Source organism: Mytilus galloprovincialis, chromosome 13 (assembly GCF_965363235.1).
Source record: "Mytilus galloprovincialis chromosome 13, xbMytGall1.hap1.1, whole genome shotgun sequence".
NCBI lineage: Eukaryota > Metazoa > Mollusca > Bivalvia > Mytilida > Mytilidae > Mytilus > Mytilus galloprovincialis.
Genome location: NC_134850.1, coordinates 11687962 through 11707567, shown reverse-complemented (window position 1 = coordinate 11707567; position 19606 = coordinate 11687962). Strand labels below are relative to the sequence as shown.

The 19606-nt window shown below is 31.2% G+C and overlaps 1 protein-coding gene across 1 annotated transcript in view; it reads left to right on the top strand.

Moving 5' to 3' along the window:
* The first annotated feature begins 12467 nt into the window (after nt 1-12467).
* The window catches only part of LOC143057410 (low-density lipoprotein receptor-related protein 6-like), a 67656-nt gene continuing 60517 nt past the window's right edge, over nt 12468-19606 (top strand). Inside the window, exons 1-2 of the mRNA XM_076230714.1 lie at nt 12468-12603; nt 14043-14181. Coding sequence (XP_076086829.1) covers nt 14068-14181 — 114 coding nt within the window. The 5' untranslated portion in view covers nt 12468-12603; nt 14043-14067. The remainder of the gene's footprint in view (nt 12604-14042; nt 14182-19606) is intronic.

Sequence of the window (19606 nt, the reverse complement as noted above, 5' to 3'; positions counted from 1 at the left end):
ATCTTGGTAAATATTATTTTATAAACTGTAAATATGCAATTTACATGTAAATCGAATTGATATAAATATTTTGAATATTCAAACAATACATTTTGAAATTACCATTTACAAAGTGATGAAAGTGTACATAATAAGGCTTTTAGAATTGATCAAATATATACTGACAATGCTCAAACTACACAATATGTTGACATTTAATTGTTTTTACTCTTAGTAACCTTGCCTTATTTGAGAATTTGTCTAGCACAAACAATGAAATGCAAATGTATAGAAATTATATTGAAATGAGTAACTTGTTTAGTCTTATTAATATAATTTCTAGTCTCTAGTTCAAAAACTGTCTAATTTTCTTAAATGGTTGCCTTCAAGGCATGGTCACCAGTTCCAGATTTTTAACAAAATATGTTTAGAATTATTGAATATTAAACATTTCAATTGAAAACAAATTGACAAGAACATGTTTAACTCAGAGTTATTTCAAACAACAGTAGCTTTCTTAGATCATTAAATTTTATCTGATCAAACTATACCTAACCTAATCTATAAATAACAAAACTTAAAAAAACACTTTCTTTTTGGTGTATAGAACATTTAAATAACTTGATGCATATTCTTACAATAAACAATTAAACTTAGCACTACAATTTATATTTTTTTGTCTACAGACAAGATATTGTATTCATATTTAATGAAATGCATTATTAAAACCTAATTTTGACATAGTTGAAAGTGTTCTCTTGAAAAAGAAAAACATACATTTTATCAGGTTTATCTATCAAATGATGCTGAACTTCGAGGAAAATGGAAACAAATCATTGTGATAATGTCTACGGACAAGACATTTTATTGATATTTGATTAAATGCTTTCAAAGATGATTGCTAAAGTTAAGATTAAAAGTTACCAATTAAATTTTAAGCTGTGTTTTTTAAATTTTGGAAAATATAAAAATGTACCCATAATTCTTTACATATCTCAATAATTTATTGATAAAGCCAAAATGACAACACATTCTTTTGATTGAAATCCATATATCTGACTGTTTAAAACAATCAAACTATTATTAAAACTCAATTTTTACACTCTTGAAAAAATAACATACATTTTATCTATCAAATTAGGCTGAACTCAAGGAAATTGGATACTAATATATTGTGGTAATGTCTACGGACAAGACATTTTCAGTTGAAAAACAATCTGTTCGAATTAATTGTGACTATATTTATGTTGAAAATACTGAGTTTTATTTTGAATAGATAACTTTCTTCATCTATAAATAAGATTTAAGTTCCAAAGCAGACAAATAATTGAATTAAATACATGTTATGTACAAGTGTCTTGTCCGTAGACTCTTCCTCGTCTGCTGGTAATACTGAAAAGCAAGAGATAAAGTCAAAGAGAGAGAAATACTGTAATAAACAATACTGAAGTAAAATATGGTATGCTTTTTATGAATGATAATTTCATGAATTTGCCACTTTTTTAAAATCCACTCCTGTAAAGTAATTTTACAAAAAATTAGAACACTTCAATTACCATTTATTAATTAAAAATAATAGATCTCTAAGTTTGAACAACAAATAGAACTAATTAAGACCCATAAAGCCAAGCAATATTGATATGAAGCCATGTCTACGGACAAGATATTCTGACATATTTTTCAAATTTTTCCTCTATTAATAGATGATAGAAAAACATATTAGTAGTGTTTTCATATCTACAAAAGAACAGGAACTTAGCAATGCAACAATAATGTTATTACACTTCCAGTTTACTAGGGAATGCATGTCTACGGATAAGACACTTTTTCACTATATTTGTATATCCAACTTTGATGGCATATATCTCCAGTTAAGTTACTGCAATATTGATATATGAGGTAGTTTTTGATAACTTATATACTAGAAGAGAAAACAAAACACATAATATCATAAATTTGATTTATTTGTCTCTTTTATCCCTACACTGACCAAGCTAACAACAAAAATAAAAAATTTCATAACAAATACATAGGATTCCACTTTTTATCATAACTTTGTAACCACTGAAGACTTTTTGTTGCAACAACCAGTAAAAGAAAGATGAATAAATTGTCTATAATAGTTATCAACGGTACCTGGATTATAATTTAATACGTCAGACGCGCGTTTCGTCTACAAAAGACTCACCAGTGTCGCTCTGCTCAAAATAGTTATAAAGCCAAACAAGTACAAAGTTGAAGAGCATTGAGGACCCAAAATTCCAAAAAGTTGTTCCAAATACGGCTGAGGTAATCTAATCCTGGGATAAGAAAATCCTAAGTTTTTTCGAAAAATTCAAAGTTTTGTAACCGGAAAGAGGTAGGACCAATTTGTCGGGAACTTTTTTCACAGAAAGGCCAATTTAAAAAAGTGCCGACAGAATAAAATTTACTATAAAGTTGAAGAGCATTGAGGGTCCAAAATTCCAAAAAGTTGTGCCAAAAACGGCTAAGGTAATTTATGCCTGGGATAAGAAAATCCTTAGTTTTTCGAAAAATTCAAAGTTATGTAAACAGGAAATTGATAAAAATGACCACATTATGGATATTCATGTCAACACAGAAGTGTTGACTACTTGGCTGGTGATACCCTCGGGGACGAAACGTCCACCAGCAGTGGCATCGACCCAGTGGTGTAAATAGTTATCAAAGGTACCAGGATTATAATTTAATACGCCAGACGCACGTTTCGTCAACAAAAGACTCATCAGTGACGCTCATATCAAAATATTTTTAAAGCCATATAACAGTGAACAAATAATGTAGTTCAAATTAAGTTCACTTATTAACTATCAATTGATAAAAACAGCGTAATTTTCAATGAAACAACATAACGTGAAATTTTGCCGATTATCAGTGTGTATTTTAGTGGTTTTTTTCTCAAAACGGTAACACCTATACATGATTTGTGGTATTCGTTGCGAAGCCCTACATTCTCTTCTTTAGTTGAAAGATGTATTACTTATGTAAAGTTTATCTTCCTGTCTTTACAAGCCTATAACATAGACCCAATATGAAATGTACATCTGATTGTGGCTAGGCTGATTAGTTAAAATAAATCTTGCTGAGAGTCCTCAAAATGATAATAACACATGTAGAAATTAGAATATTATGATAATTATATAGACTATACAATTGTAAAAAGATAATAATGAAAAAAGCATATTAATTTGCACGAATTAAATAAATTATAAAACATTTTGTTTTAAAAGAAACAAGTGTACTACTCGTCGTTGTCTCTTGTGGTAAACTGTTTCATATTTATGAACCTGAATATATGTAAATGGTTTTTTTTGTGAAAAAAAGTAGTTGATGGCTTCGGAACACTTAACAGTTTTTCATCAGCTGAACGTAGATTATAATTTTGATTATTAATAAAATTAAAGTTTTCTTGTAAATAGTTAGAAACCATATTCTGTAATAATATTGGTTTTGGACATTGAATTCGTTTTCCCACATTTAACCAATTTAAACTATTACAAAATATTCTGGGTGATGTCATTATGTCAGCTTCTACTATAACTCTGTCTCGTTTATTTATTCCACTTTCATAACAACTAACCCATATATTGCAACAATAATCAAACAATGGCAAAATATAAACGGTACTCCACTTTGCAAGCAATATAGATATACGGAAATATGATATGAGTGCGAATGAGACAACTCTCCATTGAAGTGATAGTTTATAAAAAGAAATCATTCTAGGTCAAAGTACGGGCTTCAACACAGAGCCTTTGCTCACACAGAACAGCAAGCTATAACGGGCCCTAACAATGACTAGTGTAAATAGTTATCAAAGGTACCAGGATTATAATTTAGTACGCCAGACGCGCGTTTTGTCTACATAAGACTGTAAAACCATTCAAACCGGAAAATCAATAGTTTAATATATATACACAAACTGGAAACACTTATGAATCAAATCAACAAACGACAACCATTGAACATCAGATTAGAAGACCAAATATGAGTCGGATTACATCTGGATGCGTATTTACGTACACTACGTACCAGAAACACTTACCATAACATGGGTGGTTCCCATTCATGGCTAGAAGAGTATGTCAATTGCAAATTTTGTTCACTTACTTCTGCTAAAAATGTGCATATTCGAAAGACATCTTGAGTTAAGGTGTACAAAATTAATCCCCCTTTCCTTACAAAAACAATTAGCTGCGTTGGTCAAATTTCTACACAGAATTCGATCATACGAATAATTAATATCTATATACATGTATAAGATGTAATTAAATGAAATAATATTACTTATTTTTGAAATCCTATGGCAAAAGTTGATCATTTTACAAATATAGCTGATGTGTTTTTACTTTCATTCATTTTTACGAATTTTCACTGTGTGTTGCTACGATTTTGAGCATCTTTGAATTTTCCTTTTAGTTAGGTTTTTTTTTCTATTGAACTTATTTTAAAACAAAAGATATGGTAGAACATTCATGTGATCCGCTTGTGGTTAACTGCCAATTGATTTAACCAATTATTTAATCCAGTAATAAATTCTATGCATCATTATCTATTTCAGAAAACAGTACAACTACAGGAGAAACTTTCGCAGGAGCTCAAACACATATTAAATACAACCTTCTAGTCCTTGACAATTTGCGTCGACAGTTAAATTTAAAAGCGTCTAATGTCATTTGTACCTGTGTCAAAATAGGCAATTAATTAGTGTTTGCCGACTTTCATGTTGACCGACTTATTGTTTGTAATGCATGGTGATATGGTTCACATTACTCTCTCTCATCGACCATGGTATTTGACAGAGGTCGATAGAAACACTGTAGCAATATCCTGTACAACTGACAGCATCATACTGATATTATGTATATCTACACAAAATGTCGGTCTTACAATCAACAGCAGTGGTCATTGCTACGGAATATCATTTTACGATGATTACCTGTACGTTGATATTGATGGCAGTGCAATACAAGTCATGGACTTGACAGGTACAGTACTACATACTATACCTTTACCGTCATACGACGATATGTCAGACAAAAGCTATGAAATAACAGTAGACAAAGACAGATTTGTGGGTGTAAATTCTAGAGCAATATACTGCTGCTCATTATATGGAAAATTGATTTGGAATTTTAAAAACGAATTTGACACTTTACGTTGTGTGACTACGGCTTATGAGGGGAATGTGTATGTGACCAATGAACGTAACAACACTGTAGTAGTAGTATCTGAGGATGGTAAGCGTTATAGAAAAATTCTCACTGAATCAAATGGATTAGCTAATCCACGTGGAATTTATTTTGACAAAAAAGAAAATATGTTAATGATTTGCAGTTCATATTCCGGAAAGGCTACTCTTTTTGACGTCAAAAAGAAACAGGAATGACAAAGAACCATTTGAAAATGATAATTATAATAAACGATTTTTTTTGTTTTATTCTCTGGTTATTGATTGCCATTTAATTTACAAAATGTCATCTTCAAACGGCACGATTCGTTAAATGATATTCAGTATTCCGATTTGAACGATCATATAAAGGGTATTTTATTGAGTGTTTCTGTGTTTACGGTCAAAACTTAAAACTTAGTAAGCAATACCACATCAATTAAATATGGAAATGTCGATAAATATTGCCAAAGCCTCGTTTAGTTTCGCATGTCTGTTAGATTGGGATGGGTTGTGGAAAAAAAAAAAACCTCAAGATGTGTCTGTACATTTTTTAACCCCTCATCAATTGTTCTAGTGTATACATCAGTTTAAGTCAAGTGTATGTTCTTGATATGTATTTTTCTCCAAACAAAATCATTTTATAAGAGGTGTGGTTTAATAGTTTCATTGGTTATTTGTTCTCGTTCTGAATAAGCAAAAAACATTTGCAACTGGACGAAAGACATTCAGCAGATAAACAATTAATCTTTCAATTCATCTGAAATATATGACATATTTAAGTCAACTCGTTTCTTTTCCTCCTAGTTTGATGGAATATTTGGAGAATGTCACGACGACTAAATAAACACATCAGGGTGTTACGCCATATAGACTTAAATGCCTTTGTTCAACTTATTGAGAATTTGTTTGGAGCAAAGTAAAAGGTAGCAAACTAAAAGAGTAGCTACTAGATGTAAAAAAAATTGTAAGGGTTCCGCGGAACCCAGTGTCTCGCCTACTTTTGCTGTTAATCACACACTCAACAAAAATGATAAAAAAAAATCAATAAGAACATTCCTCTTGATTCTATCTTGTGATTGTCAGAAGCTTCTGTCCAAGTTTGGTAAAAATCCAGGCTAGTTTACGAATGTTTTCAAAACTTTAACTGCAGACTGTATATTATGTACACTGGAAGAAAAATAAAGTCCATTTATAAGAAAATACGGGAAAAATGGAATTTTATTTTTACAAAACTTACTTCTGGATACTATCTTCTGATCATAAACAACCTTCTGGCCAAATTTTGTACAATTCCAGCGAAGTTTACGAAAGGTATTAAAATTTTAAAACTTTAACCACAGAGTGAATGTAATGTTTCCTGGCAGAAAAAACTAAGTCCATTTATAAGTAAAATACGGTAAAAATTTAATCGAAGGCTCGACAAAAATCAAATCTTTAATACTAGTGAATATGATGAAATAATAATTTCGCTTTAAGCAGCCAATATGATTCAATCTGGTCAAAATAAGCTAAGACACATTGATGATGAATTATTCACTTACTATGAACCTCAATTTACATGATTTAACCGCTTAGGTATAACGAAAAGAATGTCAACATTGAGAGTGAAACAAAGGTAAATCATTTGATTGACTGTTCGATCCACAAAAAAAAACAACATTCGTTTACAGGTAAAACGATGATTAACTTATAATCGAAATTTAACAGACATGGAAAGGTCCAATTGCACGAAGCAATATCTATCTATATCTATATTTACGTTTATGTCGCTTATAGCGTCACCAGATGTCGTCGATAGTTAATTAGATGGCGTTTAGACTAATATACACACGAAACGAAGCTTCATATATTGAGTAGTGTAAATTATTTATTTTAGATTTTATTTATAATTTGGATAAATAGTTTACATTATTATAAATCAAATAAGATAATTTGAGTCAAATCAGCGAAGGAAACGGAAAATAAAAATTCAGCAATTTTTCTATTTCACAATTTCTTTTAAAAGTGGCATAATTTAGAAATGCAAAGTCGACGCCATCAAAAATCAAACTTGATCAATATATTGTGGTTTAAAGCATTGTGTATGAGTTTCATGACATTTGGTGGAGGCAAACGCCAGTTAGAAAACGGATCTGAACAAAATCTGCATCTTGTTCATTTGTAGAAAGGCAAACATGACGCCACCAAGTTCAAAAGAGGGACGAAAGATACCAAAGGGACGAAAGATACCAAAGGGACAGTCAAACTCATAAATCTAAAACAAACTGACAACGCCATGGCTAAAAGAGGGACGAAAGATACCAAAGGGACAGTCAAAATCATAAATCTAAAACAAACTGACAACGCCATTGCTAAAAATGAAAAAGACAAACAGACAACTTTTGTTGTTTTTTCAACTGATAGTTCGTTCTTATGTTGTACTGTTATATCACTGTCCCAGGTAAGGGGAGGGTTGGGATCCTGCTAACATTTTTAACCCCGCCACATTATTTATGTATGTGCCTGTCCCAAGTCAGGAGCCTGTAATTCAGTGGTTGTCGTTTGTTTATGTGTTACATATTTGTTTTTCATTCATTTTTTTTTTCATAAATAAATAGTTTTCTCGTTTGAATTGTTTTACATTGTCTTATCGGGGCCTTTTAAAGCTGACTATGCGGTATGGGCTTTGCTCATTGTTGAAGACCGTACGGTGACATATAGTTGTTAATGTCTGTGTCATTTTGGTCTTTTGTTGATAGTTGTCTCATTGGCAATCATACCACATCTTCTTTTTTTTATATAAACAATAGTTCACATGACACAACATAGAAAACTAAAGAATAAACAACACGAATCCCACCAAAAACTAGGGGTGATCTCAGGTGCTCCGGAAGGGTAAGCAGATCCAGATAAAATAACATGAAAATAGTTCTTGTTGTAATATTTGGTAACTGTATTTTGATTTGCTATATTTTTTTCGATGTTTCATTTGGTATGAAAATAAATTCATCATAGATACCGAAAGGTCATGTCGCAATTTTTGAATTTGTTCTACAACACGCTTGCACATAATTTGAGTAATATATCACTCCAATAACTATATTATATGAACAGGTATCTTGTATTGAGATAGTTGGAATTCATTTTAAGATAGTGACATGTCGAATTTTTGAAAACTGAAAGTAAATTTAACATGGCTGCACATTTTGTTTGATTTATCAACTATGCATTTCGGATACTCTTTGGAAAACTTTTATCATAAAGTATTCAAGAAATGCTATTTGTCGAGGTCAAATATCAAGGTTATTCTGTTACTGTTTTTGTTTTATTAGGCTTTATAATTTGTATACCACGGACTACCTTCAAAATAGTTAAATAAAACGTTGTTTTGACGTCATGTGCAAATATGAAAAAGATTATATATGAACTAACGCATTTCTGCATAAAACTACTCATATAATTTATTGAATAGATTATTAATTTTGAAAAATATCAATGGTATTGTTTCTCGAGATGAAAATAGGACTTTTTTAAGTGATGACCTTTGACCTTGATTTTCTGTATCATTGTACCAGATTTTATATTTACGACACATACATGTATTTTCAATAACTACACGATTTCAGCTTTCCAATGAGCTATTTAAATCCCATGAGGTATTTAGGTAATTTAAATTTCTAAAATTGTCCTCTCCGCCGCTCCACTAAATGAGAAAGGTAAATATACGAGAAATACTGACTGGAAATACATTAATTTAAAACAAATCATCAATAAATATGACTCAAATGTCAACAAATTAATATCTGTGTATCTATACCATCTAATTGCTTCCATGAATGTGCGAACCAATAGGGCTGTTGAAGTCTTCCCCTGAAAATATTCGAATATGTACGCAACTTGGTCGTTTCTTTAGGGTTAGTCTTATTTTCAGAAACTAGTTTATAGACTGTGCATACATTATTATATGTCATTGTACCCAACATCAGGTAAAATACTAACTTACGTATCTCGATAGAGATGTTCAGCTTGAAATGTGAATTAACCGCGTTGGTTCTATTCCCAGTCGGTTCAATCTCGACCTGTATTACAGTGGTTGTCGTTTGTTTATGTGTTACATATTTGTTACATATTTGTTTTCGTTCATTTTTGTATTTAAATAAGGCCGTAACTTTTCTCGTTTGAATTGTTTTACATTGTCATATCGGGGCCTTTTATAGCTGCCTACGCGGTATGGGGTTTGCTCATTGTTAAAGACCGTACGGTGACCTATAGTTGTTAATGTCTGTGTCATTTTGGTCTCTTGTAGACAGTTGTCTCATTGGCAATCATACCACATCTTCTTTTTTTTTATATTAGTCAGGAGCTGGTCGAATGCTGATGGTGCTATTATTGGCTGGGACACACATCTTGTTGACACATTTCGCCAAGCTCCGTTTGGAGATAATTTGTTTCTATTGGGTTTTTTGTTCTTAATTTTAATTCGTCATGTTTTTTTTATCTTACGGATGGTCTATTCAATTACTCTAACCAGAAACCACTAAATATGTATATAACTGTAAACACTCTTACTCTAAAGTTTAAATGAAATGTATCATGCGAACTGTTAACCTTTCTCAGATCGAATGTAAAAATTTAGGCTCAGCGTATCTGCTTGTACAGTTAAGACATGCCTTCTTCATTTGGTATTATTCAGCGTTTTCACCTCCGCTATTTAGAATATAGGTAACAATGCAACGCTGTAAGACAATTGTGTATCCCATCTGATAGCGAAAGTAACACCTGTCATTACAGCATTATTACCGTCTCTTCGTCACATTCTTCACATTAACATATGTAAAATGGTAAAATAAGGTAAACAATTTTATTCAACTTCTTAAATCAATGCATGTATATCTCATTAACTAGTCTTACCTTGCACAATTTCATCATTATTTTTTACGCATCCATCGTATAACCGTCAAATATTTATTTCACTTGTTTTAATGTGAAAATATGGCTTCTTAATTATTATTGTATTTTGAAACAGAAGTTTGTCGATTGTCACCTTTGTTAACAATCAACAAAGAAGCTTGTACGACTTTGTCTCCAGCAGAGCTATAGCAAAACAATACATTAACGTGTCTTACACAAACACTTTTTATGCCGTGTTCACAATGAGGCTTATACAAGTTATAAAGCAGTTTAATTGAAATTTTGAACATTGACTATGAATAAATGCCGCGTTTATTCTGGAAACACTCTGGAAAACTATTAATTAACTTTAGAACATTGAATTAAATACATGTTAAACAATTAATTTGTTTTCTTTTAAATTCATGGTCACCGATTTGACTCAAATTCTCATATTTGATTTATAACAATGTAAAACATTTATCCAAACTATCAAAAGTCTAAAATAAACAGTTTACAGAGCATGGGGTAGATAATATATATGTTCGTTTCGTGTGTATTTTAGTCCAGACGCCACCTAATTAACTATCGATTTGACCTCAGATGACCATATAAGCGATGTAAACATAAATAAAGATATGAATAGATTAAACCAACAAGTGCAATTGAATTTTTATAGGTCTGTTTGATTTTATTTTATAGATTAAAAATAGATGTTTCTCATTGCTTTTAACCGTATACGAATGATTTTATGTGCATCGAAATTAGTAATCAAATGATTTATCGTAGTTTCGCTTTCATTGTTGACATTCTTTTTCTTTAAATAACAAGTACACGTACAATGCATGCGTTGTCAATCTCTAGCTAGGGGTTAAATTGAAGTTCACTTGCAAGTGAATAACTAATTATCAACGTTTCTTAACGTAATTTCGCAAAATTGAATCTTTTTGGCTGCAAAAAGCAAATTGTTATTTTACTATTTCACTTTCATTATTGATTGAACAAATAAAAATCAAACTTTAGATTTTTAATATATCTCGTAGCTAGTGCCCCTTTAATACAGCTTACAGATGATCTAACATTTTTTCTCTACATGTTTTAAATTTTTTTTTAATTTAAAAGGGGGATATAAAATTAAGAAATTGCCTTCTCTGCCACAACCCCCATGGTCTGTCTATGTTATTACACGCATGTATCCTATTGTCATTTTTATTTATAAGTCAATATGTTTGTAAATGGAAATTCCCGACCAAATGAACATATCAACTGAATCTGGATCCCATTGCATAAACATTGTTAGAATTGCGGTCATTAAGTATCTCTCTAGATATGTAACAATTTCAATTGTGTTTACTTGAATTTGTTTTTCAACACTTTAAGTGACGGTTACCAGTTCAACGTTCAGAGAAGTGTTTTGACGGAAGTACTTGAACTTTGTAATTGAAACGTATCACTTTGATGTATTTAGAAATTATATAATTTGGTTTAAGAACCATTTCATTATTCTTTTAACAACCTTATTTTCGTAGTTAAGAATATAAAATATAATATGAGCATATGCATGTATGAAGTATTGACCTCTTCAAATTAATTAATAAATAGTTTATATACTAGCACTGGGTCAAAATCTTCGCTACAGGTTTATTCTTAGTTGTCAATAGTATCAATAACCACATAGTAAGTGTGTTACGCCATAGACCTGATTTTAAAGAGACATGCCTCTACCTTACCGTTGATGAATGGAGAGGTTAATAATACGTTTTGAATAAATAAAGGCAACAGTAGTATACCGCTGTTGGAAATTCATAAATCGATTGAGAAAAAAACAAATCAGGGTTACAAACTAAAACTGAGAGAAACATTTCAAATATAAGAGGAGAACTACGACGACACAACAGAAACTCAACATTAAAATGTAACACACACAGAAAGGAACTATAATATTACAATGATAATTTTTCTGACTTGATACAGGACATTTTAATAAAAAAATTAGGTTGAAACTTGATATATATGTAAATATTTTATATGCTTAACAACGAAAACAAGGTTTTAAAAAAAATAATGAAATGGTTCTTGAACGGAAATTATATAATTTCTAAACACATCAAAGTTATACGTTTGAATTACAAAGAACAAGTACTTCATTAATTATTATCGCTTGAATTAAAAAAAAAATATTTGTCAGTATGATCTTCACGTCGGTCATCCAAGAAAAGCGTTTGGGTGCACCAAGTCTGTAAAGTGTCGAAGACGTCTAACATACGTCATGGAAAGTGTCAATTTATTTATACTATAATATCAATCTTCTAACCTTGACCGATTCCGCTTCTCTTCTTTCGAATCAAAGGAGTTGTGTGACGAATAATATATATAAATATATATCTATATATACAGGGTGTATTTATATATATATCGTAGATATTCGACTGTTCCCGGCGTTGAAACGAAATTGCCAAAAGAATATGATTGGTTCTTGGCCGACTATTTACGTACTCCTTCGATGAAATGCACATTTAATTTGCTGCATTAGAGTTGATCAGCGCTTTGTTAAGAGAAAGGTAAGGTTTTTATAATAAAAGTATGGACTATAATTTAAACAGACGGTTCTTTCAAATGAATGTTACCTGATATTTCATGTAGGTATACACGAAATATACTAAATGTTTAAAGTAGTTTCACCCATCAGTGCTTTGTTACTTACCATAACTTGCAAATTAGTCTGAACACGATTGCCTACATTTACTCAATTCTGATGTTAATTCTGTAAATGTGAACGTATAATTTATGAACTTCACACGAACTTTGCGGAAAGGGAAAAACATGCAGTGTTTGATGGCACAATTGCACAAATTGATTACAAAAAAAACATCAAAAAATAATTTCATACTTGCATTACTGTTCAATAATGAACAATATTAGTTCAATAATGAACTATATTAGTTCAATAATGAACTATAATTAGTTCAAAAAATAATATTAGTCCAATAATGAACATTATCAGTTCAATAACGAACAATATTAGTTCAATAATGAACAATATTAGTTCAATAATGAACACTCTAATGATTTATATAGGCACCAAGTATCAAATCCACAAAACATCGTCAACATTGTCACGTGTTGACAGCTGTAACCCTTTTAAATTGTTATGTAATAAATTGTTTTCTTTTAATATCTTTTTTGTTGTTGATCAACTCTAGCTCTGCTCGGTCTTTTCAGGTTAAGGAATAACAAAAATAAAATGCCTGTTGTGACCGAAAAAATCTACACGCAATAATTATTCGAGACATATTGATTGTTCAGAACAATATTTCTGATAATAGCAGTACTCAGTCGGCAGCATTAGAATACACGTCTATTAAAACAAACGTAATCATTTCGAAATAAACGAAAGATTTATTCTGAAATTTGCCGATTATTACTGAGGTATATCGAATTTGTCTTGTTACATTCTTTAAATATCATTTTCTCTCACATAAATAGTTTACTGTGAGGTTGATCGCATTGTCATAGGTTCGATGCCCAGTTGTGTCTTATAACTTGTGATTTGCTACTTCATGCCAATACTGAACACAACTAGTCTGGTACAAAGCAGGGTGTATTTATATATCATTATATATTTTCGTGCTGTATATGCATATGAAATTTGCCACTGATCGCAATCATCAATCAATTAACATTCTATGTCGTCCTAGCAATCATTCGATCAAGCTATCAAGACGTTTAATTTACTAAAAGTTTAATTTGCACGTCACTTGTGTATCAGATGGAGATTACTCGATAGAAACACGTGTTAACTGTTTTCATATTAGAGGTTTTCAATGGAGTTAAAAAGGATGAATAGTTGGTTTTTTTTAAAAGCTGTACGTGTATTGCCTCATTAACAATCCCATCACATCTTCTTTTTTATATCTTATTCTAATTTTCCATAAGACAAAAAATTAATGTACTAGGATTGTTAGTTTTAAAAATATTTGTTTTTCTTTACATTTTCCAGCATTGATTGATTTTCCTTCAGGAAGATGAAAACCTTGATAATATTATGTTGCATTGTGGCAGCAAGTTTTGCCTTTCCTTTTAAATTCAAATTTAAGGAAGGATCTGCCGGTTATGAAGCAATTGCCAAAACTACATCGGTACGTAGAATATAATTAAGGAATCACGTTTCAAAAAGCATTAATTAATTTTCCAAAAATTGCCAAAATGACTTATAATCTTTATGTATTTCATATGCACAAAGAGATCATGTATGTATTTACTTTAAAAATTAAAAACAACACGTTTAATAATTACAATGCGTCAAGCGCTTCTCTGGATTTACATTCATCAGGAACGATCAAATATAAAAAAGAAGACGTGGTATGATAATATGCCAATAAGACAAATATCAACAAAAGACCAAAATGATACAGACATTAACAACTATAGGTCACCGTACGGCCTTCAACAATGAGCAAAGCCCATACTGCATAGTCAGCTATAAAAGACCCCGATAAGACAATGTAAAACAATTCAAACGAGAAAACTAACGGTCTTATTTATGTAAAATAAAAATGAACGAAAAACAAATATGTAACACATAAACAAACGACAACCACTGAATTTACAGGCTCCTGACTTGGGACAGGCACATACATAAATAATGTGGCGGGGTTAAACATGTTAGCGGGATCCCAACCCTCCCCCTAACCTGGGACAGTAGAATAACAGTACAACATAAGAACGAACTATAAAAATCTGTTGAAAAAGACTGAACTCATCAGATAGACAAAAATACAAGTGGACGTGGCCGGGTACTTACACATCCCGACACAAAAAACACAATGAACAGATCTGAGAGTACTCGCAGTTATCTGACAGCTAGTTCAAAGCCACTAACAACTAATAAAAAACCATGCATCTAAGACTAAACTATCAATCCGTACACATCCAACATCCAATGGATTTAGTATAAAAACGTCATAAACAGCCAGAGAAAAACATGACCTTGTGCAATGCCAAGTTACAGGTATCGACAGATTGTAGATCCATGAATATGTATATGTATATAACATACTAGTAATATTTAGTTAGCTTTTAATTTACTGATAACAAAATCAATATTTATACCAATAAAAACAATATTCAATGATCTTATTGCAGTGTTGAATAGGTAACCTTTTAGAATAAGTTTATTTAAAGGAGCGACAAGTTTACATGGATCATTTCTAAATTTCTGGGAACGGTTAACAACATTTCCGTAAAAATGAGGATGTGCTATCCCGTTTGAAATAAGTTTTCTACAGGTACAACCAAACTTCAATACCAAATCTTTATATCTATGGAAAAATTTAGTAAAGGTTTTAAGTAATTTATGGTAACGATATCCCTGGTTTAAATTAATAATTTACCAGTAATACATAGGTTGTGTTCGTTAAAATAAAAAACGTCACAACAGACACGGGCATAGCGAACAAGTTGTGAAATATAAACACCGTAAGATGGTGCCAAAGGAACATCACCATTTAAAAATGGAAAATTAACAATAGGGAACGAAAAATCGTCTCTTTTGTCGTAAATTTTAGTGTGGAGTTTCCCGTTTAAAACCGAAATATCTAAATCCAGGAAAGGACAGTTATTACCGAATAAATTTGATTTATTTAAAGTAAGTTCCTTGGGGTAAATTTTAGCACATTTGTAATCCGAGGATGTATAAGTACCGAAACCGTTGAAGAGCTATATAACAAAAAGACCTAAAATTGATAGCCAACTTTGCCTGAGGGAGTTGAAATAAATTTCTTAATAATTTCAAAATAAATAGACGGAAATTTTAGAGGAGACAATTCAAGAACCATATAATATTGTTTACAATGTGTTGGCATGTATTTTGTATTATGTTCTTAATTCACGATGTTCAAACGAACATAACATATTTATGTGCTAAACTGCTCTATTTTTCTTGTAAAACTCTGCTCCTAATTTCTGTTCTAAACTGACTCATATTGTATATATGTATATAAATAAGACTATTTCTGATACTAACAGGCAGGGTGACCGTTTATATTTAATCATCATAATTCACAATCTACTAGTAATCAATTTTCTATAAATGTCATTTCATTTCATCAAACAATGTCCTAAACATCTTTGCATAAACACTTCATCATTTCAAATCTATAAAATAAACATTACAAATCAGTAAACTATAAATACATATTCACTGCAGACGTCATATACACATTTAACAATATAAAAAAAAATTGTCGGCAAGTCGAGTGGTCACCGCCCAGCCTTCGATAAACTTAAAAACCCGTTTTCAATCTATTAAATACCATACTAATTAGCATAAGTAGTTTATTCTATTGTTAAACAATAGACTAAAATAGATCCGAAAATTCATACGCATACCGCACATAAATTTATTGTAGAAAGATGCTGACATTTGAATCTCGCAATAATGTAACATTTCCCCACAAAAAAAAGATTTTTCTGCATTGTTTGTTTTTCTATTTGTGATCTGGTTTTATCTCGCATAGAACTATTCAATTTTTGGGGATGTTGTTAAAAGTATAATCGATATATATCATAACATATCGGTCAATATGCTAGTTATCAAAATATCTTTTCTTTTACTTATTTAGGGGTACCTAACACTATAGGGAGATAACTGTGTAATTTAGCTAAAGGTTTTAATCACATTGTATAGTTAAGTAAATATCAAGCTTCTCAATGATCAAAATTAGTATTTGTCAAACTGCTATATATTCAACCAATTCTGTAAGAGAAAGTGATTTGTTCAAGTGTTTTGAATTTTTTATATTTTTTTCAAAGGAATCAAGTAAACATTTTGTCAAAACTTTATCAAAATTAAACAACCATAATTAATTTTAGTCAAGGTTTTGGGTACCACCTTGAATGTGATAGTTTCCGATCTTAAACCCTCACGCCATTTATAATCTATGCACATATTCCTTAACTTTTGCTATTGAAACAATCAAATAGTAAGTGATACAAAATTTCAATTTAGATGGTACGAAAGAGAGACATTGCAAAGAGAGATTCCATTGCCATTTCCTTTAGGTCGATTGGTTCAAATAATGATGGGCACATTACTGCTTATGAGTTTGCCTCACATAATGCCAAAATATACAGACTTGGAAGGAACTACAGCTTGGCTCAATGGAGACGGGCGTTCGTCTTAGCCATGCCTCAACTTGATACTAACGGGAATAACATGCTAGAAATTGACGGTAGGCTTGATAGTTTCCATATCTTTAACTTTAAAAGCCGTACCTTGACCTATAATGGTTTACTTTTATCAATTGATATTTGGATGGAGAGTTGTCTCATTTGCACTCATACCACATCTTCCTATATATATCGCCTGAAAACATATTGAATAAATTCATAAAAAAAAACTAAACGTTATATATGTCACGCGTCCAATGCGCCTTTTCGAATTTCGGAAAGCCAATGATATACAATGATTGAAATCGTTAAAAAACTATAATAGTGAGAGATATTATGGACATAATTGTACAAATCGTGATACAAGCATGAAATTTGGTATAAAGGTTGACTACATGATACTTATAAAAAATCCTTTGCTGACCAGAAAAAAAAATCATTTTTTCAAGATGGCCACCACTAATTTTGGAAATGGCGTCATTACAAATTGGCAATCATTCGTTAATCCGTTGAATGGTATGTTATATGTAAAATCCAATGTTAGATTTAATAAAAAGTAAATGACAGTTCCTAAATTACAACTAAACAATACATTAATGAAACTAAGGGTGACTTCCAGTTTCAAAATGCCGGCAAAAAAGTCAAAAAATTGTATTTTTATACTTTCAAGCAACTTCACAAGGGATGTAAATCCTTGAAAGATGTGATATAGGTATAAACCAATGTAAGTTATGATAAAACGTTAAAAACAGTTCCTAAGTACGACAAAACAACACATAAATGCAGAAAAATAGTGATTTCCGGTTCCAAAATGGAGGAAAATACGTAGAAAATATTTTTATAATTTCCATCAACTTAACAAGTGATAACACTCTTTGTTAAGTTTAAATGTCTAGTTTAGTTAGAAAGACAGGTTGCTTATCTTAAAATTATTTGACAATTGGCTTTACAACAACCCGTACAAGGAAAGCCAGAAAGGTAGCATTAACAGTTAATGTACTGACACAGATTTAATAGTATCAATAATTGCAGCAATCGCAATACTAGGTAGAACACATTGTGGATAGGTAATAGAAGGAATAAAGACTTTTGTTGGCTTCCTGTACGTGACATATCAAATGCGTTTGGTCCTTGTGTAGCTGCTCTTCCTTTCGTCCATGCATTCAGTGGATGTGACATTTTGTCGAATTGTCGTGGGACAGGAAAGGGGTCAGCTCGGCTAACAATGGAAGGTTTTGTCAGATATAAAGGACGTTAATTTTAGGCTTAAGTATGAAGCAAGGAACGATGTGAATTGTTTGCCAGGAAGCAACGGCATTGTGATGCAAATCCGTATACAAGAGGTTCCTTTCCAGAGCACATCCAAAGAGAAGTAAATCAAGGTGTTGTTTAAGTTCAGCCTGATTCATGTATTCGACAGGTACATGTACCAAGTCATGAACACTGGGATTGGATGAAAGAAGGAATTAATGACAGTTGCAAACAGAAATGGACTTCTGTGACTGCCGTTGCATTCTCGTTTCAGGAACTTTTGAAATGCGGAGGCAAAAATCCAGCTGTGTTGGTAACTGTTAATGCTACCTTTCTGGCTTTTCTTGTACGGGTTGTTGTAAAGCCAATTGTCAAATAATTTTAAGATAAGCAACCTGTCTTTCTAACTAAACTAGACATTTAAACTTAACAAAGAGTGTTATCACTTGTTAAGTTGATGGAAATTATAAAAATATTTTCTACGTATTTTCCTCCATTTTGGAACCGGAAATCACTATTTTTCTGCATTTATGTGTTGTTTTGTCGTACTTAGGAACTGTTTTTAACGTTTTATCATAACTTACATTGGTTTATACCTATATCACATCTTTCAAGGATTTACATCCCTTGTGAAGTTGCTTGAAAGTATAAAAATACAATTTTTTGACTTTTTTGCCGGCATTTTGAAACTGGAAGTCACCCTTAGTTTCATTAATGTATTGTTTAGTTGTAATTTAGGAACTGTCATTTACTTTTTATTAAATCTAACATTGGATTTTACATATAACATACCATTCAACGGATTAACGAATGATTGCCAATTTGTAATGACGCCATTTCCAAAATTAGTGGTGGCCATCTTGAAAAAATGATTTTTTTTTCTGGCCAGCAAAGGATTTTTTATAAGTATCATGTAGTCAACCTTTATACCAAATTTTATGCTTGTATCACGATTTGTACAATTATGTCCATAATATCTCCCACTATTATAGTTTTTTAACGATTTCAATCATTGTATATCATTGGCTTTCAAAAATTCGGAATAAGCGTTCTGAAAGGCGCATTGGACGCGTGACATATATAACGTTTAGTTTTTTTATGAATTTATTCAATATGTTTTCAGGCGATATATATAGGAAGATG